The sequence below is a fragment of the Musa acuminata genome, chromosome BXJ3-4, assembly GCF_036884655.1.
Source record: "Musa acuminata AAA Group cultivar baxijiao chromosome BXJ3-4, Cavendish_Baxijiao_AAA, whole genome shotgun sequence".
Lineage (NCBI taxonomy): Eukaryota > Viridiplantae > Streptophyta > Magnoliopsida > Zingiberales > Musaceae > Musa > Musa acuminata.
Genome location: NC_088352.1, coordinates 42,695,948 through 42,721,900, shown reverse-complemented (window position 1 = coordinate 42,721,900; position 25,953 = coordinate 42,695,948). Strand labels below are relative to the sequence as shown.

The window sequence follows — 25,953 nt, the reverse complement described above, 5'->3', positions numbered from 1 at the left end:
CGCCTTCCCCAGCTGGCTTATGGAACTCCGCAGCCTGTCCTATCTTGCTCTTAGCGATTCAAATTTGCATGGCGAGCTACCTGCTGGGATCGGAAGATTGACTCGTCTGACCCAGCTTGATCTCAGCGCTAATTCACTCTCTGGTCCTCTCCCCGCGGAGATTTGGAGTTCGAGGAGTCTATCAAGCATCGACCTCAGCTTTAATTCGTTCCGAGGTCCGATGCAAGTGGAAGCAGGGAATTGGAGTAGTCTCTCACAGGTATATCTGCTCAACTGCTCACTCAGTGGCAGCATCCCTGCTGCGATTGGGAGTTTGACTCGTCTCAAGGAGCTGCACCTCAGTGGCAATCGACTCACCGGTCCCATACCTGCCGAGATCGGTAATTTGACTGCTCTAACAACGCTCGACTTGGGTCGTAATTCTCTCACTGGATCCGTACCACCTGAGATCGGCAAGCTTTCCAACCTAACCTCGCTTGATCTCTCTCTCAATTCCCTGAAAGGTACCATGTCCGAACTCCATTTCGCCAACCTCGCCAAGCTAGACGTCTTATACTTGTACAGGAACTCCTTGGACATCGCAATAGGCCATGATTGGATTCCACCTTTTCAACTCGAGACAATCGGAGTGGATTCCTGTAAGCTGGGCCCTTCGTTTCCCGGATGGCTGCGCTCGCAGGAATCCATGGTGGATTTGAATTTGTCGAACACAAGTATCGAGGACACTTTGCCCGACTGGCTCTGGAATTCTTCTTCCTCTTCCTTAATGGTCATAAATCTGTCCCACAACAAGATTTCTGGCACTCTGCCGGCATCCTTGGAGAGTCTGACCAACTTGATGTTCCTAAATTTGAGCTCTAATCTGTTCCAAGGTCTCGTCCCTGTTTCGCCACCATTACTACAAGCACTGGATCTATCAAGCAACGCTCTCTCAGGACCGCTACCATCGACCTTTGCACCGGTGTCGGTATACTTGTTCTTCTCAAACAATCATATTAACGGGAGCGTACCATCCTCCGTCTGCACTTTGCAGCAGCTTTTCGCCCTCGATCTGTCGAACAATCAGATATCAGGAGAAATACCTCGGTGTTGGCAAGAGGCAAATGAACTTTTGTTTATCAATCTGGCGAATAATAAGCTCGGTGGAAAGATTCCCAACTCCATCGGAAACTTGACCGAGCTCAAGTTCTTGCATCTGAGCAACAACAGCCTCCATGGAGATCTTCCACCATCGTTGCAAAGTTGTAGCCAGTTAGCTGTCATCGATCTCGGTCGCAACCAATTTTCGGGCAAGATTCCGGCATGGATCGGGCAAAGCTTTCGATATCTGGAGGTACTTCTGCTACGTTCGAACATGTTCTCCGGCGACATTCCACCACAGCTTGGTCAACTAAGTAATCTTCAAATCATCGACCTTGCCGACAACGAGCTATCAGGGATCATACCACGCTCCTTCGGCAATTTCAGCGCCATAATTTCCATATCAAAGTCGATGTCTTCCACGATTTCGTCCGACCCAAACTTCGAGTTGTCCTCTTTCGTAGCCAGCGAAAGCATAGCTCTATTTACAAAGGGAGACCAACGAAGCTTTTCGTCCATTCTCCATCTCGTGAAGAGCATTGACCTCTCAAAAAATTCTCTGACCGGAGCAATCCCCACAGAGATCGGGTACCTCGCCGCACTTCAAACTTTAAATCTATCAAGAAATAGCATCGGAGGTATGATTCCGAGTACCATTGGCGGAATGAAATCACTGGAAACTCTTGACTTATCATTCAATAACTTATCCGGAGCTATTCCTCAGAGTATGTCAGCTTTGAATTCTCTTAGCCACTTGAATCTGTCATATAACAATCTATCCGGAGCCATTCCATCGGGTTTTCAACTTCAAACACTTCCGGCATCCAGTTACATCGGTAATGCGTATCTCTGTGGGCTTCCGGTTAGCAAGAGTTGCCTCAACGAGACAAATACCAATGCGACAGACGAGGAGGACGAGGAAGAAGGACTTCGTGGGCTATCGCTTTACTTCGGCATCGCGCTCGGTTATTTGGTTGGACTGTGGAGCGTGTTTATCGTCATGCTATTTAAGAAAGATTGGAGGATATTTTATTTTCGAATGATTGATCAAATATATGATAAAGCGTATGTGGCAATCAAGATAAAGATCAACGGATGGACGGTCAACAAAGGAGGGGGACGTACGCAAAAGTGAAGGCAACGTTACTGTATTACATAGTGTGTGCTATGATCAAAGGCAAGGATGTTAAGAGTTACGCCATCAGTAATGTTGCTATGAATGATGCATGCGGTGATGTCTGCGATTCGTCGCTTTTGTATCATCTCATATGTAACTATGATGAAATTATGATGCCGAAGAAATCGAAACAATAAAAATGAGTTTTGGGTTACAATGACACGGTTGACGTAAAAATCGATTAGTTGAGGGGCTAAACTATAATGTTGACGTAAAACCCCCATCCTTCGATCGGCGGTTGTCGGTCGAAGCGCGAGAGGGAAGATGGTTCGGCCAGATGGAGTCAAAGAGTGAAAGCTCAAGAGAAGGGCGGAAGAATCTGCCCCGATGGTGGAGGAGGAGGAGGAGGTTGAGGTCTTCGACGAGGGAGTACGCGATGGGGTTGAAGAAGGGATCGGAAACTTAGGGGAGATTGCGGAGCCCGAGGACGAGAGGAGGGCGGAGGAGGGGGTGGACGAGATGCCAGGGATCCGGGTCACCTCGCCAGTCGACGGAGCGAAGCGGCCGGGAGTCATATTCGTTCTCGAGAAGGCGTGTTTGGAGGTTGGCAAAGTCGGGAAGGTAAGCGGAATTCACTGTAGAGTTTCAAGTAAGGGTTTCCCGGTGCTGTGGTTTTTGGTTAAAGTATGGATTTGATTGATGGAATTCGTAGTTTGTTACTTCCTCCTAAATCATGGATGATTCCTAGTTGCGGGTAAGTAATTAGGGTTCTATTACCTTGCATCATCCTCGTACAGTTGTGGTTTTTCAATCCCGAACGAGCAATCAGTGGTTCCGGAGTTGGGAGTATTTGGAAGAGAGGGTATGGGCGATTTCTAGGTTTAAGTGGGTAGATTCTTATGGTTGAATCTTGGAATACAAGTAACGTTGCTTGCAATCGAAGCTTCTTGGGTTTAAACTGTCTTTTCTTGTCAGAATCTTGGGTTTCAGTTCTGCGTTCCTCGTCTTTCGAGTGGCCAAGGAAAAAGAAGTTCCTTTTTGGCTGTTCTCCATGGATTATGTCTATAACACACATCGCCCGACTTTTTCGTTCTGTTCTCTCCTTGTGGTTAGTTTCTTCGGCTGTGAAAATTAGAAGCTTTTCTTTCTTTGTATTCAGAATTTTCAGATCCTGAACTCAGATGACCATGCAAATTATCTAAGGAAGCAAAATCGAAATCCTGCCGATTATAGGCCTGACATCATTCATCAGGTGTGTCGATTTTGCTCTTTTTGCATTACACTTTTGGTTTCTTTCGAGTTATGTTCTCTTTATATAATCCTTGCATTCATTTTTTTGGGAATTCACATTTTTGGTTCGGAGTTGGAAAGCACTACCATGTAATTTTCTAACACATAATCATTCTTCACCAGACGTGCTCCTCCGATTACTCCATGAAGTGAGTGATATCGAACCTTTGATAGATGAAAATTTCCAATGATCATAAATGCCCATTTGCTTCAGTTCATTTGTTTGAATTTTGTGTTCATACTACATTAAAAATATATGTATATGACTTAGCTCCTATCTTCCATTAGAAGTTTTATGTCTTCATTAACTTACAGACTAAATTGTCAACTCGAAGATGATGTTAGGCACTTCTCACGATATTTGATAGCCCCCTAGCTTAAGGCTGGTAAGCTGCAGGCTGTCTATGTGAAAACAGAGAAGGGAGTTCTTTTTGAAATCAAACCATATGTCCGCATCCCAAGGACTTTCAAGCGTTTCTGCGGTCTTATGTATAAGTACAGTAGATCTACCACTATTTTTCCATCAAGCGTTGTATGTGTGGGTTTGATCAGTTTAATCTGTGAAAATATCTACATCCCTTTTGTAATTGCTGCAGCCCAATTGTTACAAAAATCAAGTATAATTGCTGTCGGGAAGCTGGAGAAACTTGTGTGTCATAAAGAATCCTGTGACTCGCCATTTGCCTGTCAATTCCAAGAAATTAGGTGATAACTTGCATCTTTGTTTCTTCTTTGCAGGCAACTTTATGATAATTGCTTGTTTGATTTTTGAAGCCTTTTCTTTTGTAGGACTCTCCTATAGTTCAGACAGGTCGGTTAACTTGTGTAATTATGTAGCTGCTGCTAATGATGATTCTGCCCTTGTTTTTATGGTATATTTGAAATGTTAGATCATTTGTTTTGTCAATCGAACTTAATAAACATCATATAAGTGATGCACGAGGTTCCAACTTTCAGGTTGGTGCGATGGCTCATTGAGCGATTGATAAGGAATACGCTGATGATTTTATATCGAGTAAGATATCATATATGAGATATATATGCACTATATGATAACTCTTCGTGGTAGCGCAGCTGCTTTTTTTTGTAACATTGGTTTTCTTTAGTAGACATGGGGAAATTCTAAGTGATTGTGTATTTTATGATTATATATAGCTTTTGTTTGTAAAAGTGACTCCAAAAGATCTGATTACTGTATGATATAGAAACTTTTATTTTGTATGACGATCGAGCCTGCTAACTCCCTTGTGTTTTTGCAGTTTCAGAATACCCTCTGAGTGCGGCATGCTGCTTCAACAGGATCGCCTTTTTTCCCATAAAATACCCGGATGAGTGACTTGGTTCTTTTTCTCCAAGTGATTAAGCTGGTCATCGTTAAAGCAATCATCTATGTGCGCAAAGCTTATTCTTAATATTAATCAGTTCTGCAGTTCCGTGTTTCTATCGAAGATTTTGCCCTTTCACCGGTTACTGTATTCTTTACAATTCAATCATGATGTGCTATTGATGTCCATTGATCATGTCGATCACCCTCTGCCGAACCTAATTGGCATTCGAACCCATTCACCGTGTTGTATTACTGCACGATTGTGTTACTCATTTAAATTGTTTTGCTTCTGTTTTCTGACTAGGCATGTATGCCTTGGAAGATGGTGTTGTCTTCATCAAGGAGGAGTCCAACGTGGATGGCGTCCATGCATGTGACTAAGAAACACATCGCTTACGTGACTGTACCAAGGTGCCACCTTGCGTCTGATTCTGAACAGTCAGTCCTTTTTTGAACAGTATGAAGAAAAACCCGATGAAACAAATTTGATCATATATATATATATATATATATATATATATATATATATATATATATATCTTGTTTGCCCGGGAGATATAATCTTTGCGATGTAACTATGATTAGTAACTAGTGGTTAGTATGAAATTTTGACATGGATGCTAATGATAGAAACTCACATGGATGATGAGGACAATTGTGCTATCTTAAAATTTATATGGTCAAATGCACTATTTTAAACTGGGCAAAGAACGGATATGCAAGTATAAAAGATTATTGAACCTTTCTTAATGGCTTCGTCTTTGTACCACCTTTTTGGATGATCAATTAACTGATGTAGGGCTGAGATCTGGGTCGGAAATCGTACTGTTTTCACGGACCAAAGCAGGCCCGTGAAGTTGGGTCGGTCTTTGAAACGGAAATGTAGTGGGTCGGGCCGACGCGTGAGTCGACTCGGTGAAATCGTTTGACTCGTCTGAGCCGACTCGTCAATGGGCTTGATATTCCAATAAATAAAACGAACTCGACGGAAGTCGTCAATGGGCGGGCGTCGCGAGCCCTAGCCGCTGCCAACATCGTCGGCGGAGCACTTCTCTACTGCTGCTGCAGGCCGCAACCTCCCTTGCCCGTGAGTGCTATTCTCTCCTCTCCTCACATCTCCTACACTCTCTTCGCTTCTCTCTCTTCTCCTCTCGCCTTCCCTTTTCTCTTGTTCTCTTGCCCTCTCCTCTCCTCCCCTCCCATCCCAAATTCCCAATGCTTTATCTCAAGGAAGCACCAACTTTACATGTTTTCTGGATGATGCACCAAACTTTATATGTTTCCACTCTCCATGCAATCTGTGGTAAATGTTTTTCATAGTGAGTAGAAAAGGGATATGTACTTCCTAACAATTTTTTGTCTATAAGAAGTTGTACATAAATCGCCTGTTCTATGGATATTGATGGCAATTATTTTTCTGTTTAGCTTGATCATTAGGGAAGTTATAATCCTTCCGTTGTCTTCTTTTTACCATAGGAAGCCAAAGAGACGTTTTATTTGCCACCTCAAGTATCTACCTTCGAATAATTAGTTTTAAGCTTGCACAATTGGAGGAAGATGGCGGATGAAAGCTACTTGAGGACATGGGTCTCAGATAAGCTTATGTCTTTGATGGGTTACTCCAAGGGTGTAGTTGTTCAGTATGTCATTAGATTATGTAAGCATGAATTAGATGTTTTTTCTGTTAGACTTTTCCTTTTGTTTTGTCAAAAAGACAATGAACATATATTTCTTTTATGCATTGACAGCTAAAGAGTCACCCTCGCCTGCTGATCTTATGTGTAAACTCGTAGAGTTTGGGTTTTCTTCGTCAACAGAAACTCGCTCCTTTGCTGAAGAGATATATGCAAAAGTTCCACATAAGAAGACTGGTCCTAGCGTGAGTTCTCTTGAATTCTCATGTAACTCGAGCTTGGATTGTGCTTTCCTGCCACTTCTGCCATTGTTTTGTTTTGGATGGTGATTGTCAAAAGTAAATTTATATGGAAGATATGCACCTAAAGATTCATCTGGCTTTACGGGTGATATTGCTTCATAGTGCATGCAATGATATAAAGAAACTAGCTAAAGTGAATCAAAATTTGTTCTTGTTAAGAAGTTTTATCACAATGCAGTAGGAAAAAGGACTAGTCTGTTTGCAAGTTCATCTTTCAGTAGGTGCTGGAAAGTGCTTATAGCTACTCAGAGTATGGACTCTTGAGCTTTATCTTTGTCAAAATTGATCAGCACAATGCGTTTAAGAGAGTAGAATATTTTGTTAATTATTTTATTTTATTTTTACAATGAGAAAATGGTGAACATTCCTGTGATTGTTGGATGATAGGGTAACTCAATACTTCCATTGTAAATATTGGTTTTGGGTTTAAGTTATTATGTGGTCTTTGAGGTAAGTATAAAATTTATATCTTTTAAAACTAATATATAGTAAATTATTATTGTGATGCTGGTTGATGAAGAGTAGTGAGTTGGATACATGGGTTGACAACATGGTTGTTGGGACATAAGGAAACATGAGCAGGTTTTAGTGCCGTGGCAGTCTGTAGTTGTCTTGTGCTCTCTGCTACAGGTATAAACATTTTTGTGGTCTGTTAGTTGGTCACTTTGTACATTATTAGTGTAGTGATGGATTAATTTCTTTTTTAAACATTTAAACATTTAAAGACTATTAAACAAAAGCTGATGTTGATGAGTATCGTGCTGGCAAGTATTTTTTGATCAAGCCTAGTAACCGGTTTCAGTATTTTTTGATCATTCCTTCTCTCATGATTTGTTCTGGTGATGGATGACAACTGTATGCTGTCCATTTAATGTCAGGGTTTACTCGACTATATTCTTTGTTGTCAATTTCATTGATGTTTATTTTTAGTTTTAGCAGTTCTTTGCATCTTTATTATTCAAACTGTAATGATTGCTAGCTCCTATAAGAATATGCACATTCTTTTAAAATTGATTAACGTTATTTTCATTCTATATACTTGCAGTGACAGAATAAGTTCTGGCTGTAAATTATAATTTCAATTGATTGCTTGTATGTATTTGTCTCAGAATTATCAGAAAGCTGAAAAGGAAGCAACTCAATTTGCAAAAAAACAGAGGAGCTACAAACTTCTGGATGCTGATGATGAGGACATAGACAGCCATGCACCAGCCAATCATGTAGATTCTCAGATGGAGAAAGTGGGTTCTCACCGAAAGCGCTTTAGAAAGAAGAGCCAGACCGATGATGCTGAAGATGATGAGGCATTATATTACTCTTTTTTTTCCACTTTATTTTTCATGTGGTAAGTTTCAGGTTGACGCCTCTTCTAATGGTTTCTTACTTTTGTTTTTGACTTAATGCTATACTGCAGGTTATTAGACAAGAAGGGAATGACCGACAGGTTCGAAGTCGTACATCAAAGGTAGATGAAGATGATGATGAGGTTGAGGTATGCTTTGAGGGAATTATTATCTTCTGAATTTTTTTGAATTTCTATGAATAATGGTGGCTCTATTTGATCAGATTATCACATGTTACCCAAGAATTCTAATTCAAAATAAATTAGTTAAAATGCTCTCAACATTTCCTTTTTGGAAAATATCCACAGTTCTACTTGGTTATACTAATGCAAGATGACTGAGACAAACTACTCTCATAGGAAACAACTACTTTGGTGTCTTGCAAATCACAATGAAGTATAATATATTTTTTGGATGATGAAAACTACTTGGGTTGGATACTTAGGATCGATCAGTACCATTTTGGTGGTATGTTTGACAAGTATCTTAACTTTGCAAATTTTTATATGTTTATCTTGAGATGTAGATAATTATGTTTTGTCATCATAGCATTATGCAGCATATTACCATTAGCATGGCCTGCATGCCGGTTGAAACATGGCAAAACTTGTCTTTCCCATAATGTATCGTGGTTGGTAGCTTGGCTATTGTTAGGCATGATCTGTGCCTGCAGAAACTTCAACCCATGCTAGTTGCTGGTACGCTACCATCAAAAGAGACTTTCTTGTGCGGTGATCAATGTTAACAAATGTCATAATGCATTTCATGTGACAACAGAGAGGATTTTTTGTAGAGTTTGGTCATATGTTACCAAAATATATATTTTTAGAATAGTTATGAAACATAAAGAATTCTGGTGATAGATGTTTATATTAGAGAAGCAAGTAGTTATATTCTTGAAAGTGTAGGTCCGTTTGAAGTTTCATATATGTTGATGGAAAATGTGAAACGAGGAATAGTTTGTGTCATGTTAATATGGAACAAGATTATTGCAAGTGTTTCTTGGAGGATTTTAACTTACATAGTTGAAGGTGCCATATATTTTTCATGATCACTTAATCTTGAAACCCCTTGCAAATTTAATATTTTTAATTTGTTTCCGTAACATTGATGTTCTCCAAATTTAATATTTTTTAAAAATTAGTTTGTCCAAACACTGATAGTCTACTCTATTTTTTGCCAGCTTTTTTAAACTTAGATTATATCTTATTGCCCAAATTGAAGTCATCAACATGAACCGACTTCAAAGTTAAGGCTGAAAAGACTTTTGTTTTACAATGAATTGTGATGTTTGTGATCAATGATTAAACCTGCTCAAATATCAAGCACTTGATGGTAAACTGTTAACGTTGGCTGAAAGGTTATGCAAATAGCTTTGTGCTTTAGAGTAGACATTGTGACACACCAGTTACCACATTAAATGTGGGATTATTTGGCTGACACTGTTTAAGCTATTCTTTGGACTTGTAATTTTTTGTTAACTATATGTTTAGACTCTCATACGGACATCTGTTTGACTTGTTTATCCCTATACTAGATGGGTATCCAAGTTCTAGCGGCTATTATCACTATATTGTTCTGTCAATTATTGTATGCAGCATTATCTCTTCATGCAGAAAGAGTTGCCATGAATGTTTCTTAGCATGATCTTGTTCAATGTGATGCCATGAATTTAAAGTTTATTGCGGAATGCATCATTATGCAGTCAGAAGAAGAGAGAAGACGTGATCAAGAAGAAAGAGCACAATTGGAGAAGAATATCAGAGAAAGAGATGCAGCGGGGACTCGGAAGGTAAGGAAATTCACTGGGGTTTAGTTTTGCTACTTTCACCATGTTGCCAAAATACAATTTATATATGTGAATCAATATCTTTCTCAGATGATCTTTGTCTTGTGTGTTACTTCTGTATGTGCTTATGATATAACGTTGTGGATCATAACCTCATCATGAAATATTCAATGTTGTTAACCTTGTTACTTCTTGATACAAGAATTGTTTTATGATTGCTGGTTTTAAATGCTTAAAAAGGTGTAGTTATTAAAAGTTGTAGAATGGATGGAACTAAATGGCCTAAAATTTTCCTCATTGGTGATGAAGGTATATACTTCTTCATCCTTTTCAATTAATCTCTATAAATCAATTACGAAAGATGAGATCTAAGTGCTTGAAATATCATTTATATATTATCTTAGTTGTGAATCATTTACTCAATTAAGCCATAGTGTGTCTGTGGTTTTAATTTGGGTTTTTTTTTCTTAACTTTAATCTATTGAAATAAGTACACATAAAACTGATTTGTCTGAATTGGAAAATTTGTTTTCATAACTACTCAAATTTAGACCAATAATTTAATAATATGGTACCTAAGTTTATTTTATATCCTCCAATAACTATGTTATGTACCTGGAAGTTCTAGAGTTTCTATTTGTATTTTTTTTCATTGCTCTTAAAAAAACTGTGTGTTCATTTTTTCCTTGTTATCAAGTTCTTTTTTTTTCCTCCAACATGTGAAATGCTTGGTTTCATTTTAATATCTTTCTAATCTCTTTTTAAATCTTTTTTTGTCAACAGCTGACAGAGCCAAAGTTAACCAAGGAGGAGGAAGGTTAGTTCCCTTCATTGGTTACTCAAGTTGCTTTAAGGAAACTGTATTACATCTAATTTTTATTTTTTTCTACAGAGGATCAGATTCGGAGGTTCAAGGCTCTGGAGGATGATGATACTTCAGAATTAAGGTTCTTATTCTTGCACTTATATTTGTTTTGCATTGGTCTTCTATGGCTGAATTATATTTTGCATTTGTCTGTCAGTTTTGTTTTGTCAAATTATTGGTAGATTTTGTTCATTGAGTCCCTACCACCCGCAGCAGTAGCTTATTCAAAAGGGGGCAAAAAAGAGAGAAAAACCACTCATTATATAAATAGTATAAAGGATCTATTAAGAAATAGGAGAAAGTGGAGATCTATTAAGAAATTGGAGAAAGTGGATTTATTAGCCGACACCCTTAAGTTATCTATAAGGAAGGTACCCCGATTGATTATACTTAATGTGACTTTGAAAAACCTATCATAAGTATTTCACAATGAAAAAGCGGATAGACAACCGGAACAAAGACGATTTGAGTTCTGACCTACCCACCCTACCATTCCTTTTTTGCGGGACACCTCCTCTCACTGTTACAGGGTCATTGATCGCTGAAACAAGGGCCAAGAAGCTTTATTGATATAAAGGCTCTATTCATTAACATCATATCGTTCTTCTGGATTCGTGCAGAAATAGGACCGTCCCTAAAGGTCTCCGCTGGACCACTCTGTCAACAGTTCTACCACATGCATATCTGTCTTACTACAAGAGGCTTGCCTATTAGCTCCTATCTCGGTCCATCTCTCGCTGCGCATTGAAGCACTTCACCCTCTAATGTGGTCTGCGCTTTTTCCTGAATCTCCGGGGAGATATACAATAATGAAGGAGCGTGCACAACTTTACGTGCGGATAGATGAAAGAAGGCAGGCTCAACCATAGGGTCCAAGGGGAGAAGAGAACAGGGTGGTTGTGGTATATGGAAGTAATTTTTAGTTATAAATATAGAGAATTAGGTGAAAAACTTGTATATAATGTTGTGGAAAGTCCTAGCTATGAGTTAAATTAAAAGCGGTTATAGTTAACCACATTGGAAGGGAGGCTCTTCTATACTCCTTTGCGCACTGATGCCAAGATCCAAAAGAAATGCATCAGTAGATCCACAAATATGTGAGGTTGAGTTTGTTTTGAAGGTATCTTTAACATTATTCGAATCTACCCCTTAAACTTAACAAAAAGGAAGTTCAAATAGACAAATAATTACATTTCACATTTTTGCTTTTAACAAATTTCTCAACTTTTCATATATCTGAAGCTAAATAATCTCCATGTTAGTCTCTGATGTCTGCTTTTCTTATACCAGGAAAGTTTCAAGGCAGGTATATTTGCAGAAAAGAAGGGACCAGAAGCTTGTGGAACTACGGTATGTATGATAACGTTCATATTTTTTATTGGATTTGATTTGCTCAACACTTTTGCTTTTTCATGTTTACGTGTTATCTGATTGATACTCTGAATCTGTTTGGTATGCTGTTACTGCAGGGATGAAATTATTGACCATGATTATATTTTTGAGGGTGTAAAGTTGACTGAAGCAGAAGAACGTGAACTCAGGTATGTGCAGTTTATGGCTTTTTTCTCATGCTAGAGGATATAATTCATGTTAATTTTTCTACTGATCATATTGCCCTTTTCTCCATTGTTTTTGTTGTTCTTATTTGAACCGTAATTATGAAGAATCCTATGTGCATAATTGTAATAAAAATACAATTTTGCAACTGTTACTGAGCATGGTTGGCATGTGAAGTTTATATCTTCTGGAGTTTGGGATAATATTTTTCCAATATTAGCTGCATAATTGACAGTATATAGAAAATCTTTCGAGTCCTTATATTAATATATGGCGAGTTAACTAATACAAGCTTCAAAGTACAAGGACCAGATGTTTCTAAAATTGTGGATGCAATTTATCTTTAAATGGGAATCACTTGTCACATCTAATGGCTGCTAAATTTATAGGTAAAATCTTTACACTTGTTTTTAATGCAATAGATTAGGTTAGAGATCCCATAGATAAGTTTACCATTCAACTGTTTCTTATCGTAGAAGTGTTTTTATGCACTTGCAGTATGAGGAACCTTGGATCACTGAAATTAACAATGCAAACAACAAGCAGATGTTGATTATAAATTCTCTTCAGAATTAAGAAATGTAGACTTCTATCATCTTGTTATACAATAAGAAGATTATGTTATTATTTTCTTCCTTTTAAACAAAATATTGAAGTAAATGCACATGATAATTATACCCTTAAAGGAAATAACTGACCCTTTGTCAGTGTAATCAAAGGCGCTAGGCGCCAAGGTGCCAAAATGTCCAAGATGCTAGGTGCTCACCTGAGCATAAGGAGGCGCTCTCGAATATTTTATTTTAAAAATTATAAATCATGATTGATAAAAATAAACTAAAACAAAAATAACACATCAAAGTTGCATTCATTTAAAGTACTAATGACAAATACTAACAGATACTAAATCCACATGTATTAATAAAAATATTAACATGGAAGGAGAAGGAGGATGAAAGGAGCATGTTGGGGGATGAGAGGAGTGTGGTTGGATGGCTGTCGGTGGATACCCAATTTTTTGGGAGTGTTGGTTGGGTGACTTGTCGCTGGGAGTCTGGGTTCCTGTTAAGGTAGGTGGTTGGGAAAGAGGGATGATAGGGGGCTATAGTCCAGGAACAGGAGCAGGGAGGGCTGCGATGAAGAGGCAGGGAGAGGGAGGAAAAGGTAGTGTGTGGGGGAGGTTGGTGTCGGGGAAGGGAGGGAGGAGGAATCAGGGAAGGAGGGGGGGCTGCGATGAATTTTTTTTTTTTTTTTTTTTGGGGGGTTGGGGGGAGAGAGAGAGAGAGAGAGAGGGAGGGAGGAGGAGGGAAGAGAAGGGAGAGGGAGGGTGGTATCGGGGAAGGGGGGCTGCGAGGAGGCTGGGGTGGGTGGGGGGCTGCGATGAATGGGGAAGAGGGAGGAGAAGGGAGTGTGCGATGGAGGAGGAGGAAGTTGATGAGGAGAAAGAGAGAGATATCTGGAGGGGAAGAAGCCATTGCCACTGTTTGCCAAGGAAAATGCTGCAGCGACAAGAGCTTGCTGCTGGTGGAGGAACACGTCGCCGCTGCTGTTGCTATTCGCCGATGGTGATGAAGTCAACCGCTGTGCACCAAGGATACGCTGTAGTTGTTGGGGAGAAAGAGACTGCGTCTAGGGCATGGGTGCGTGCTTGCGCCGGGGGGGCCCGGGGCGGTTGGGGGGGGGGAGGGTGGGTGGTTGGTCAAGACAAAAATATGTTGGATAGCATAATAGTTCAAAAGGCATCAAATGAATAAGTACGAAATGCCACTTTCAGAGTAGAGTTGCCACCATCATTATGAAGAGAGTGGGAAATTATGTTTTCACTAGTTATCCAAATTAGTGCAATTATCTTAAGTTCAGTTGATATCTCTCGACACATTAGGACTTGCTATTGAAAATTTACTTATATCTCTCGACACCAAGGATACGCTGTAGTTGTTGGGGAGAAAGAGACTGCGTCTAGGGCATGGGAGCGTGCTTGCGCTGGGGGGGGCCCGGGGCGGTTGGGGGGGGGGGAGGGTGGGTGGTTGGTCGAGACAAAAATATGTTGGATAGCATAATAGTTCAAAAGGCATCAAATGAATAAGTACGAAATACCACTTTCAGAGTAGAGTTGCCACCATCATTATGAAGAGAGTGGGAAATTATGTTTTCACTAGTTATCCAAATTAGTGCAATTATCTTAAGTTCAGTTGATATCTCTCGACACATTAGGACTTGCTATTGAAAATTTACTTATAACTCTACTTAGTATGGACATTCATTAGCTTTGTAATTTTGCATTGTAATGTCTGCCAAGTGCACAATTGTCATATGGTTGGTTGAAGATTTGTTAGTTTTTTGTTAAGATTTTGTTCAAGATGCTGATCTTTTAAGCATGAAATGGGAGATATTTTTGACAGAGGGGACAATTTAAATCTTAAGAACCTCCCTTGGCAGGTCCCTTGCAGTGCTTTTTGAGTAGGTTTTGGAGAAAGTCCATCAATTTATGAATAATTGTATGCTGTCATCTGTCAAATGCTTAGAGAGGCATTTTTATATAGGTCCTCCGGTTAGCCTCTGGGATTTGTCTTTCTAGTGGCTATTGTAGTTCTCAATCATCATGAATCACAGGCCCTTTAGCAAGTGCTTATTCTGAACTCAATTGCTTCGAAAAATTTACTTGTAAATCTGATTTATTGATGCATTCTATTTTTCTTCTAGGTACAAAAAGAAAATTTATGAACTTGCATCAGAGCACTTAGAGGATGTGGATAACATCAATGAGGTAATGCTACCGACTACGAGCAACTGCTAGTATGCATTTTGTGTCTTTTCTTCCAAAATTTTAAAGTTCACATTTCTGTTCTTTTTCTGAGTCCCTTTCACCACCTGCAAGTACACTTCTCTTTTGAAAAAAAACAATGTATATAAATTAAGCTTTTCTCAGTTTACTCGGGTGGTAATGATTTCATATCCTTTCTTGGTGTTGCTTCTATGCAACATGAATAACACACATTGGCAGCACTATTACTTGATGCTTCTATAACCCAAGTTTTTGTTATACTTGCTAAGCTTATCTTTGTTTTCAATTGATTTTTGACCAGTGACAAAAATTTCCCTTCAATCTTATTAACATTTAACAGTTACAAATGAGTATGAGAAACATATGTTTGAATTTATCTTGTCAAAATTTACTTGTCCTTTGGTTTGTACCCAACTATTTTTAAACAACAATTGATTCTTATTTTTTTGGGTTGTGAATTTTGCTTTGTTTCCCAGTTAATATTTGGTGCATTTTTTGTCAGGATATTATTTGGTATTATTTTATTATGTATGTTGTAGTAAATGATTTTAATTTCATATCCGGGTGGTACGTGCCGGTCCGACAGCCTCTCGGCACGTGGACTGCCCGCTACCGGGTGATACCAAATTTTTATCGATAATTTAAAGGTGGCAGAGAGGGAGGCGAGTCGTGAAAGGAATAATTTTTATCGGTTCCTCCCCGAGATTCCCAATCGGAATGGCCTCTTTAATTTGCTTCGTTCTAGCCGATAACATAGTTTGGTTGATTTGGCTTTGGATGTGGGTGGTTTCCTGGGAAGCTGGTTCTTGGAGCTGCACTCATGGCGAAGAGGCGGAAGCTGTAGGTTCAGATCTTTTGTGGGAAAAGAAACTTCTTTTGATTTGAAGTGGTAGCAAGGATAGGGAAGTTTGGGAGTCAAGAAGAGGGAGGAGGAGACGTGATGTACAGGTCTCCTTTGGTGCGGCCGTCGAAAGATCTCAACCTTCCTTACCCGCTCGTCGGTTTGTTCAGTGGACAACGAACAACGGAAGCCGAATCCGATCTTTGGCACCACCAGCAGCAGCAGATGAGCACTGGCCTCCTCCGGTATCGGTCATCCCCGAGCTCGCTGCTCGGCGAAGTTTGTGAGGACTTCCTCCTCGTTAGAGCCTCCAGCCTCTAGAATGAGACCATGTTTGCCCGGTTCTTAGTGTCAGATCTCTGCGACAAGACCCAGGACGGTCCCTCCGTTGGCGCCGCCACCACCAGCGGCCAGAGCAGCCCTCACTTTCCACCCCTGCAACTACCACCACCGCCTTCTGCACAGGAGGTCAAAGAACAACAAAGCAGATCTGCACCTGCGCGAAGGAATCATGCAGCCACAGCGAGTCAAAGCGCTGTGCAGATCCACGATGGATTTCACAAAATGCGATGCCAAACTTTTCCTCTTTTTTTTTTTTCCTTCAGCAATGGCGTAGATAATGTGTGAACTATCTCCTGGGAAATCAATCAGATGTATCACCATCATGGGATCATTGACGATGGAGGTGGCACAACTCAAGCACAGAAACTTCGGCAGCTCCTCTAATCTCATCAAGCATGCTTTGGCGTACCGCTCGGTATGCCGGTATGATACGAGATTAAAAACCTTAGTTATAGTTAGGTTACATAGAATGGTTCTAGTGCATGAGTCTACCATCAATATGAGGTCCCAGGAGGATCAATGAGCACAACTTTACATTTCCAAGCAAAGAAGTTGTTTCATGACTCGATATTAGAAGACTTGGGCAATCTTATACTTTGGCTCTGCCAATGACACAGTGATTTTACCTAACTGCAGAAAATTGAAGTGATGGGATATAATTCGAGAAGTAAAGAGTCATTTATTCTTAGTTGTTTCGTTTCTTGGGTTTGGAAATGAATTAGGTTGGATCTATCTATTATCAGAATTCATTTTCTGTGATCCAATATCCATAGTCACGGGAACAATCACTTATAAAGATAAAGCAGCAGACATTGACCTTTCATAGATCCTTCATTGGTGTGAGCCACGTGCATCGAGTTTGTTCTTAGAAATCCACAAATTGGACTTGCAGCCTTAAATATTTATTGTGCAAAAATTAGATGGAAAATTTTTATTGGAATATCCAAGATTATGAACTTTTGCTTGCAGTTATCTAGGTGTGTTTTTGTAATCCTCCTGTTTTCTTGACTACTATTAGATCTATAAAGCAATTTTTGAGATGCAAATGTTTTGTGCTTTATTTTTAAGTTGTGGTCATAATTTAGTTTTCCACTATTGTTATGCTTTTGCTTGTCCTTTTGGCTGTGCTCCTCATTATTTCATCAGATGGTATTGTCAAAAGATTTCTTGCCTCTCCATGAATCTGTTAAAAATTGTATTTATTTAATTACTGATCCCATGTAACTGTATTTTCATGTAGTTAAATTGGCCTTTGTAATTATGATTGGTGGTACATCAGTCTTTCTCAGCACCCGATGACTTCGGGTATCCATACTTAGGTTCAGGGAGGTAAATATATACATAAGTTGGGTTTGGGTATTTGGTTTCCAGTCTGATTAGGGTAAAATTTGCTGGTACCATTTTGATAGGCTGTTGAAAACGGTGTTGGGCAGGTATTTAGAACCTTTGATGTAAGTTTTTAACTTGTACTGGAATTTAATCATTTTAATTGAGTGATCATGTCGATTTTAAAATCACAAATGCACTATAAAATAATACATTGATCACTCAGTATACAATATTCATGGGCATGGTTATTTTGATTCATTACCTTGGTGAGACTGTAACTGGATCTGGAGCCTTGATTTGCTATGATTCTTTGAGGTTGAAATTCTAGTCTCTTAGATTATCTAAGTCTGAAATCAAGTAGTACAAGTAAATGCTGCAATTGAGTCTATATGAGTTCATTTATATGTGATCCTCAACCATCAGTATCTAGTGAAAGCATTAAGATCCCTAGAATCCTTTATTCAAGCTTTTTGTTATCTATAGTCATAAAATTAAACACCATGGTATACCAAGGTTATTGATCATACTTTGCCACTACGACTGGGCGAATATATGTTGGTTCAGCTTATAATGCTCATTTTCTGAAGTAAATTCGTTTCTGCAACTATTTTAGATCTCTACTAACTGTGCCGGTACCATTTCTTATAGTTGTTTGCCAATATTATTGCAGTATAGAATGCCTGAGGCATATGACCAAGAAGGTGGTGTAAATCAAGAGAGAAGATTTGCGGCAGCTATGCTGCGATACAGGTAAAACAGTTTACTGCATAGATGTCATCATCATTTTATAGTTGATGGTCATCGTATTCTTGATTCATTTCTGACCTTGTTGTTGTCGTGGTGGTGGACTAATTTTTTTGTATTCTGTTCATCCAAATCTGCAATTTTTTTCTACTTTTTGTCCTTTCTAGGGATGCTGGTGCTGGAGAAAAGATGGACCCCTTTGCTGAACAGGAAGAATGGGAAAACTATCAAAGTGGTATGACTAGTTCGTTAGGGTATATCTTCTCTTTGTCCTCTTTTGTTATATTGATGTTAATATGCTTCTGACACAGGGAAGGCAAATTTAAAGTATGGTTGGAAGGACAAAAAGCAAGCTTCAGCTGACTATCAGTATGTTTTAATTTTAATTTTTATTGTTTTTTTTACGATTTGGAAATGCTAATGAGCAATTGGCTTAATATACTGACATTCTGAACCAAGGTTTGTAATTTCGTACCGTACTGAAGTTTCGAGCTCAGTTCGGTATGGCACGGTATAAGTATACCGGGCGGTACATTTCGGTATACCGCTCGGTATATATATAAAAAAAACAAAAAAAAAATGATGGCTCTGCCCGTGTGAGGAGGGAAAGGGCAACGTCGCTCGGTTTCCCTGCGCAAAAAAAAAGAAAGGGAAAGGCAACGTCGCCTTGGTTTCCCTGCGCAAAAAAAAAAAGAAAAGGGAAAAGCGACGTCGCTCGGTTTCCCCGCGCAAAAAGAAAAAGAGGGAAAGGCGACATTGCCTCGGCGACGTTGCTCGGTTTCCTTGTGCGAAAAAAAAAGAAAGGCGTCGCCTCGGTCGGTTTTTTCTGCTGGGGAGAAGAAATCGCTTCTCCCTGCGATGTCGCTGAGGCTTCGTCGCCACGTCGGATCTCCAGGTTTTTGTTTTTCTTCTCCCTCTTCTTTTTTCTCCATCACCGACCAATTTAGGAACGGAAACAGTCGCAATCGATGCTTCCGTCGTGTAGCGGACGGTCCGTGTACCGGTCTGCTGATGGACCGGTATGTACCACCCGTACTGGACGGTATTATTCGAAATTAAAATCCTTGTTCTGAACTGATGTATAATATAAACTGTTATTGTTATTTTTTGTGTTGATTGTTTTGCTTCTGTTTTCTGACTAGGTATGTCTTTGAAGATGGTGTTGACTTCATCAAGGAGTCCATTATGGATGGTGTCAATGTATGCGACTAAAAATCACATTGCTTATATAACTATACGAAGGTGCCACCTTGCTTCTAATTCCAAACATTCCTTTTTTGAGCAGTATAAAGATGAGATGCCTTCTGAGGATCCTGATGATTCAATTGCAAAAACTGCGTTGCATAAACTTCAAGTATGCTTTTTTCTTTGATAGGATTCATTTTGGAGGTGGTGGGTTAAGTTTCTAATAGTGTTTTTTATATCAAATGGTTCTATGAAGTTCTTTGACCATGATTCTTATACTTTGACACAATATTCAATATTTGATTATTTCATCCTTTCTATCAGGAAGAGAGAAAGACTTTGCCAATCTATCCATACCGGGAACAACTGCTTCAGGCAGTTCAAGATCATCAGGTTAGTAATTTTGTTAACATGAATTAATTGTATATTATTTGATTTGCACCATTTCTGGAGGCTGCATGCCGAATTGAGGTGCTCGAGGAAAGTATGAATTGTAGGATAAACTTTTATCTGCTTTATTTTAAGAAAATACATAAATATAATATTGTGGTTGTGCATGAATTTGTATAACTAACTTTGATTTTCTTCTTTATAAGGAAATTATCTACAATCTACATCTTTATTTTCTTGTGCTTTGTTTGCCCAATTATAACATACTTATAATAAATTTGTTTTTTCAATAATTTTTTAAATTATTTTTGTTTTAAAAAAAATCAAGGAGAAATAATAATAAGTTAGCATAAGAGTCGTCTCTAAAGAAGCCAAAGTCTCTCCATATAATCTGGGAGCTACATTGAACATGTGAGACAACAAAATCATCGACCAAATTAAGGCTTATTTTTAGTGCTAGTTTGTGAGAGAAGGAAAATTTTCCTAATTTGCATTCATCTTCTTTTCTTTTGTGTTGCCAATTTATTTACTCCTCTCTCATTTTGATTGGGAACCAGTTAGAGCACATGGAATTTACCGCATTGTTTCTTCCCAGCTAATATGTATACATATGCATTATGTTTTTTTTCGAATAGTGGATCATTTTCATTATATACTCTTAATGGCATTTTTTTTCTGTTGAATAGGTTCTTGTCATTGTTGGAGAAACAGGTTCTGGTAAAACGACTCAAATACCCCAATATTTACATGAGGCTGGATATACAAAACGGGGACAGGTAGATGTTTCTGTGTGAAGTTACTCATGTTACACGTATGGTCTTTAAGCCAAATTATGTTTGCAGTTTTTTTTCTCTATTGCTTAGTTTGTGTGTGTGTGTGTGAGTGCGTGCGTGTGTGTGTGTGTGTGCGTGCATGCGTGCAGTCCTAATATTATTCAAGTATCCATCATTTTTGTTGATTATCTTTGTTAATATGGAATGCAGTTTTTTTTCAGAGAGGACAATTTTCTTTTACTGTTTTATAAGTTCTTAACCGATGTCAATATTTAGCTCATAGTGACATGTAAACCAACTTTTAGTAAGAAATTAAAATTTCATGTAAATGCTCATTCTTGTCCAAAATTGTTAATTTAGAGATGCGATCTGACTAATCATTCTGTAATATAAAAGAATTGAATTTTTTCAGCTTCAATCATGGTCTGGCTTTTCTAGTTATCAGGAAACTATACCATATGAGGCTTTTGTAAGTCTAGGGTTTTGGTCATGCTTCCACTCCCACAGCAGCATGCATCCTGGCTTCAAATGCTGCTCTGTTTCTAGGAAGGAAGGCGCTAGAGTGGAGGCTGCTGGAGATGAACATTTAATGCCAATTGTTTTTGGTGCCAAAGATAGATTTTGTGCTCTGGTTGCCTCCTTTATTTTCTCAATGCTTCTGGTTCACCCCCATGTGCTGACTTTTGACTTTTGGCATGGCATTGTACTTTGGCACATGCCATTCTGGCAGCTGGCTGGCACATGATGTGCCGCAAAATGAAAAGCCTTGGTTATAACATAGGATTGTTTTAAATCTTTTGTGTTGGTGACATTTTATAACCTTTTTGCCTCGTTTTAGGTTGGTTGCACTCAGCCACGCCGTGTTGCAGCCATGAGTGTGGCTGCAAGGGTTTCCCAGGAGATGGGAGTCAAACTTGGTCATGAGGTCTGTCTTGTCACACATCTCTGCTATAGTTAAAACTGTCTTTATTTACTCTCCAGTTGTGATCTGATCAGGTGCTCTTTGATTCTTATTGTTAATTGATCTATTTTACAGGTTGGTTATTCTATTCGTTTTGAAGATTGCACATCAGAGAAAACTATAATGAAATATATGACTGACGGGATGTTGCTTCGGGAATTTCTTAGTGAACCTGACTTAGCTAGTTACAGGTATTTTATGAATGCTCCATCCAAGTTTTTGTTGCTTTTCTTTCATAAATGTAAATGTTTTTTTATCTTTTCATGTCAAATGCAGTGTTATCATGGTGGACGAGGCGCATGAGAGAACATTGTCAACAGACATTTTGTTTGGTTTGGTAAAGGTAAGCTGCCTGTCAGAAATGTAACATGTTTTTGGGTGTTTTATTTTTGGATTGTTTATTAAATATGGTTGCTACTTGTTTTCTCACAGGATATATCTCGCTTCCGGAAAGATCTTAAGTTGCTTATATCAAGTGCAACACTTGATGCTGAGAAGTTCAGTGATTATTTTGACTCGGCCCCAATTTTCAAAATACCTGGGAGGCGATATCCTGTTGAGATTCACTTCACAACAGCACCAGAAGCAGACTATATTGATGCTGCCATTGTCACAGTTCTTCAGATACATGTGACACAACCACCTGGAGATATTCTTGTATTTCTCACAGGCCAGGAGGAAATCGAAACAATTGATGAGATTCTTAAGCATAGGACAAGGGGTTTGGGTACAAAGATAGCAGAACTAATAATATGCCCAATCTATGCGAATCTTCCAACTGAGCTTCAAGCAAAAATATTTGAACCTACTCCAGAAGGTGCTCGTAAGGTTGTGTTGGCTACTAATATAGCAGAAACATCACTCACAATTGATGGGATAAAGTATGTTGTTGATCCAGGCTTTTGTAAGATAAAGTCCTTTAATCCACGAACTGGTATGGAATCATTGTTAGTGAATCCAATCTCAAAAGCATCAGCAATGCAAAGGGCTGGGCGGTCTGGACGTACTGGGCCTGGAAAGTGTTTTCGTCTTTATACTGCATATAATTTTCAGAATGATCTTGATGATAATGCTGTACCAGAAATACAGAGAACCAACCTTGCAAATGTCGTCCTTACACTGAAAAGTCTGGGTATCAATGACTTGGTTAATTTTGATTTTATGGATCCTCCCCCCTCAGAGGCATTACTAAAGGCTCTTGAACAACTTTATGCTCTTAATGCATTAAACAGCCGTGGTGAATTGACCAAGACTGGAAGAAGGATGGCAGAGTTTCCACTAGACCCTATGCTCTCCAAAATGATAGTGGCTTCAGAAAAATACAAGTGCTCCGAGGAGGTTATATCCATCTCCTCAATGTTGTCTGTTGGTAATTCAATTTTCTATCGTCCAAAAGATAAACAAGTGCATGCAGATAATGCGAGGATGAATTTTCACACTGGGAATGTTGGGGATCACATTGCTTTGCTAAATGTATATCGCATAATCCTTTCTAAAATAGCTGACAACAACAATTATTAATTTATGATTCTAGTGATAAAGCGTACTTGATTTTATTATTTCAGGTGTACAATTCGTGGAAGGAAACTAACTACTCTACTCAGTGGTGCTATGAAAATTATATTCAGGTAATAAAATCATCTGTATGTTTTTCTGAGTCATGAGCATTCCCATGTCTTCTTTTTTTTAAGAATCTTCTCTTTGATAACTATGCTAAAATCTCTACTGGTGGACTTGATATACTTGATCTCAAATATTTCATTTATTTTCTAGATATATATATGCTGTGAAAGTATACTGTATCAGGATTCCATTAGTTTGCAATATTGTTATATGAACAAGACTTTGTAAGTTGCATATGACACAAGGCTGAAGTAGAATGGCAATGAATAATCAAGCAACTGTAGTAATATAGACCTGTGTTTTTGTAAACATGCTTTATTCTACTTAAATTAATAGTGGAGTGCCTTGTAGAACCAGTGTACCTGGTAATCCGCAGTTGCTGAAATAGTTTTTACTCAGAAATTATCATCTAAACATATAACCAGCATGATTGGTGCTCTGCTCGGACCAAGATTGCACCTTGCCTCTCTTGTTGTGATTGCTTAATTTGGTTGAAATGTCATGAACCAGGAATTCCTTGAAGTCTACTTGTTGGTGTAGGTAAAAAAATCACATATTACAATTTTATGTCAACTTCTCTCAAATAATCGATTCTTTTACTAGTATTCACTAATTTGACCAAATTGATTTAGTTACTTACACTATATGTTTGGAACTGTTATTATCTCTAGCAATCTTTTCTTCAGTCACTACAGATGAGTTTCTACTGATATGTACCTCTTCACAGGTTCGCAGCATGAAACGGGCAAGAGATATCAGAGATCAGTTGGAGGGCCTCTTGGAAAGGGTTGAGATAGAGCCAACTTCAAATTTGAGCGACCTGGATGCAGTAAAAAAGGCAATTACATCAGGTTTGGGAATGTGGCATGTTTGTCTTGGTGCCTGTGATATTATCTATTTATTGATATCTTTATGACCTAATCTTTGTTCCTTTCAGGTTTTTTCCATCATTCAGCAAAGCTGCAAAAAACTGGGGCTTACAAAACTGTGAAAAATCCTCAAACAGTGTACATTCATCCGAGTTCTGGTCTAGCTGAGGCAAGTTTCTTGTGTAATTTTTTAGCCCTGCATTTGTTGGCAACTATGCCGGGTAAAAATAGCTAAAATATTTGAATTCATTTATAACTTTGGCGGTTATCACAATTTTTTGTTGTGTAATGAAGAAATTTAGTTCCATTACGAAATTTTAGATTCTTTTGAATATTGGTCATCTGAATTTTTAATTTCTTTTTAATATTAATAATCATGATAGGTAGCTAAAATGTCTAATATGCACCTAAAGACATGTGCCAATTTATTAAAAGAACTCATCTTTTATGGCGGATATTGTCTGATCTTTCTTGTTTCCCTTTTTTATTTTAGGTGCTACCACGGTGGGTCATATACCATGAACTTGTCCTTACCACAAAAGAATACATGAGACAGGTAGCACTTGTTTCCTGTCCCAGTTTGTTGGCATACAAATCCTTTGGCGAAAGCAAATGGTATCAATTTATTTATTGTTGTTAATGCAGGTTATAGAATTGAAACCAGAGTGGCTGATTGAAATAGCACCTCATTTTTACCAAATGAAGGATGTTGAGGATGGTAGCAATACATTTTTTGTCTTCTCCTGAGCTTATGTATTTATATGCTGTTTCACTATATATTCCTCGGTAAATTGCTGAATCATGATTCATTGCAGCAGCTGCCACAAAGAAATTGCCTCGAGGGAAAGGAAGGGTTGCGGACTAAATAATCATAGTTGAGTGGCGTATCATTCAACCAAAAGGGGAACTCAAACTTCTTTTTCGGATGGTTTTCCTGCTAGTTTGTTTGGTTCGCCGTCACATATGTTGCAAGAGAACAATAGTTGATGCTTCCATCTTATAGAGGCGATAATTCAGCCTCCGATTTATGGATGTATACTTGTGTGTTGTACATAGTGATACAAAAGTCATACTTCGAACGGTTATCACTACGATAAACTGCTCATCGAGTGATCAGGCTGTTTTAGAGCTCTTGCATCGTTTGCACTGGATTGATCTATAGTTGCAGCCTGTGGAAGTTAAAAAGACCAACGGCATGCAGAGAGGCAGGTGATTACTTGATTGGTCTAGATATGCTTTACGCAGCCTCTTTTAAACAATGTTCATCTGTACAATGATTCGAAAACCCTCATTTATGTGATAGTTTACTTAAATCCACTGATTAGTATTAGTATTTGATTTTGAAGGATGTATGAATCTTGGTTGTAATACTGATTGCAGAAATTTCAGTGTCTCAGTTTATGCGACAATTGAACTCTTTTAACATTGAACTTTTGCTGCTCATTATATATATATATATATATATATATAATGCCACGATCCTCCTTTCATAGAATCCCTTGTTGTATTCCATAAACTCGTTTTTCTGTAAGTCTCGCTTTTCTATAAGGAATACTTTCCATCCAACTATGTATTCGCAGTAGGAAGAGATGTGATGGGATTGACATAACATCTTATCTGCTGTGTGTCTTCATGTTCTTCTCAAACTTCCTTTTTGGTTAGGCTTACTGTTCCTCGTGCATTCCTATCTCTCTCTCTCTCTCTCTCTCTCTCTCTCTCTCATACACACAACACCTGATCTGTTGCTGTGTAATACTTCCATTATCCATGTGATGTGCAGAGCTTGATGGTGGCTGGCTTCTGCCCAACG

The 25,953-nt window shown here is 38.6% G+C and overlaps 2 protein-coding genes across 10 annotated transcripts; both read left to right on the top strand.

The window, feature by feature from the left end:
- The first annotated feature begins 1 nt into the window (after position 1).
- Positions 2-5,104, top strand: LOC135637286 (uncharacterized). Of its 5 annotated transcripts, XR_010496206.1 has the most exons (6): positions 2-2,818; positions 3,357-3,982; positions 4,084-4,192; positions 4,277-4,359; positions 4,445-4,502; positions 4,747-5,104. XR_010496206.1 is itself a non-coding variant. In XM_065149917.1 (5 exons), exons 1-4 carry the CDS (start codon positions 2,585-2,587, stop codon positions 4,145-4,147), a joined length of 417 nt encoding a protein of 138 aa, XP_065005989.1. In that variant the 5' UTR covers positions 2,290-2,584; the 3' UTR covers positions 4,148-4,192; positions 4,747-5,104. The 5 variants fall into 5 exon arrangements, 3 of the variants coding, with proteins under 3 accessions (XP_065005989.1, XP_065005990.1, XP_065005991.1); XM_065149917.1 differs by lacking the exons at positions 4,277-4,359; positions 4,445-4,502 and having other exon boundaries at positions 2,290-2,818; positions 3,357-3,449; positions 3,611-3,636; XM_065149918.1 differs by lacking the exons at positions 4,084-4,192; positions 4,277-4,359; positions 4,445-4,502; positions 4,747-5,104 and having other exon boundaries at positions 2,290-2,818; positions 3,357-3,449; positions 3,611-3,636; positions 3,803-4,076.
- A 641-nt stretch (positions 5,105-5,745) lies between these two features.
- Positions 5,746-25,552, top strand: LOC135637285 (pre-mRNA-splicing factor ATP-dependent RNA helicase DEAH1-like). Of its 5 annotated transcripts, none has more exons than XM_065149916.1 (28): positions 5,746-5,901; positions 6,291-6,471; positions 6,563-6,693; positions 7,860-8,054; positions 8,165-8,242; positions 9,799-9,885; positions 10,666-10,699; positions 10,775-10,829; positions 12,038-12,097; positions 12,217-12,288; positions 15,005-15,068; positions 18,269-18,348; positions 18,510-18,577; positions 18,654-18,711; positions 19,485-19,542; positions 19,628-19,696; positions 19,852-19,920; positions 20,604-20,693; positions 21,529-21,615; positions 21,727-21,842; positions 21,928-21,994; positions 22,084-22,989; positions 23,217-23,279; positions 24,002-24,125; positions 24,212-24,312; positions 24,637-24,699; positions 24,789-24,861; positions 24,959-25,552. In XM_065149916.1, exons 2-28 carry the CDS (start codon positions 6,372-6,374, stop codon positions 25,006-25,008), a joined length of 3,018 nt encoding a protein of 1,005 aa, XP_065005988.1. In that variant the 5' UTR covers positions 5,746-5,901; positions 6,291-6,371; the 3' UTR covers positions 25,009-25,552. The 5 variants fall into 5 exon arrangements, 4 of the variants coding, with proteins under 4 accessions (XP_065005988.1, XP_065005987.1, XP_065005985.1 ...); XM_065149915.1 differs by having other exon boundaries at positions 22,084-23,124; positions 24,962-25,552; XM_065149913.1 differs by having other exon boundaries at positions 5,747-5,901; positions 22,084-23,124.
- The last annotated feature ends 401 nt before the right edge of the window (positions 25,553-25,953 follow it).

Coding starts and splice junctions, on each gene's coding strand:
- LOC135637286 (XM_065149917.1), top strand. CDS start 2,585: ATGGTGGAGGAGGAGGAGGAGGTTGAGGTCTTCGACGAGGGAGTACGC. Junction 2,819..3,356: donor AGGTTGGCAAAGTCGGGAAG/GTAAGCGGAATT, acceptor CTTTGTATTCAG/AATTTTCAGATCCTGAACTC. Junction 3,450..3,610: donor GGCCTGACATCATTCATCAG/GTGTGTCGATTT, acceptor ATTCTTCACCAG/ACGTGCTCCTCCGATTACTC.
- LOC135637285 (XM_065149913.1), top strand. CDS start 6,372: ATGGCGGATGAAAGCTACTTGAGGACATGGGTCTCAGATAAGCTTATG. Junction 10,830..12,037: donor GATGATACTTCAGAATTAAG/GTTCTTATTCTT, acceptor TTCTTATACCAG/GAAAGTTTCAAGGCAGGTAT. Junction 23,280..24,001: donor GCTATGAAAATTATATTCAG/GTAATAAAATCA, acceptor ACCTCTTCACAG/GTTCGCAGCATGAAACGGGC.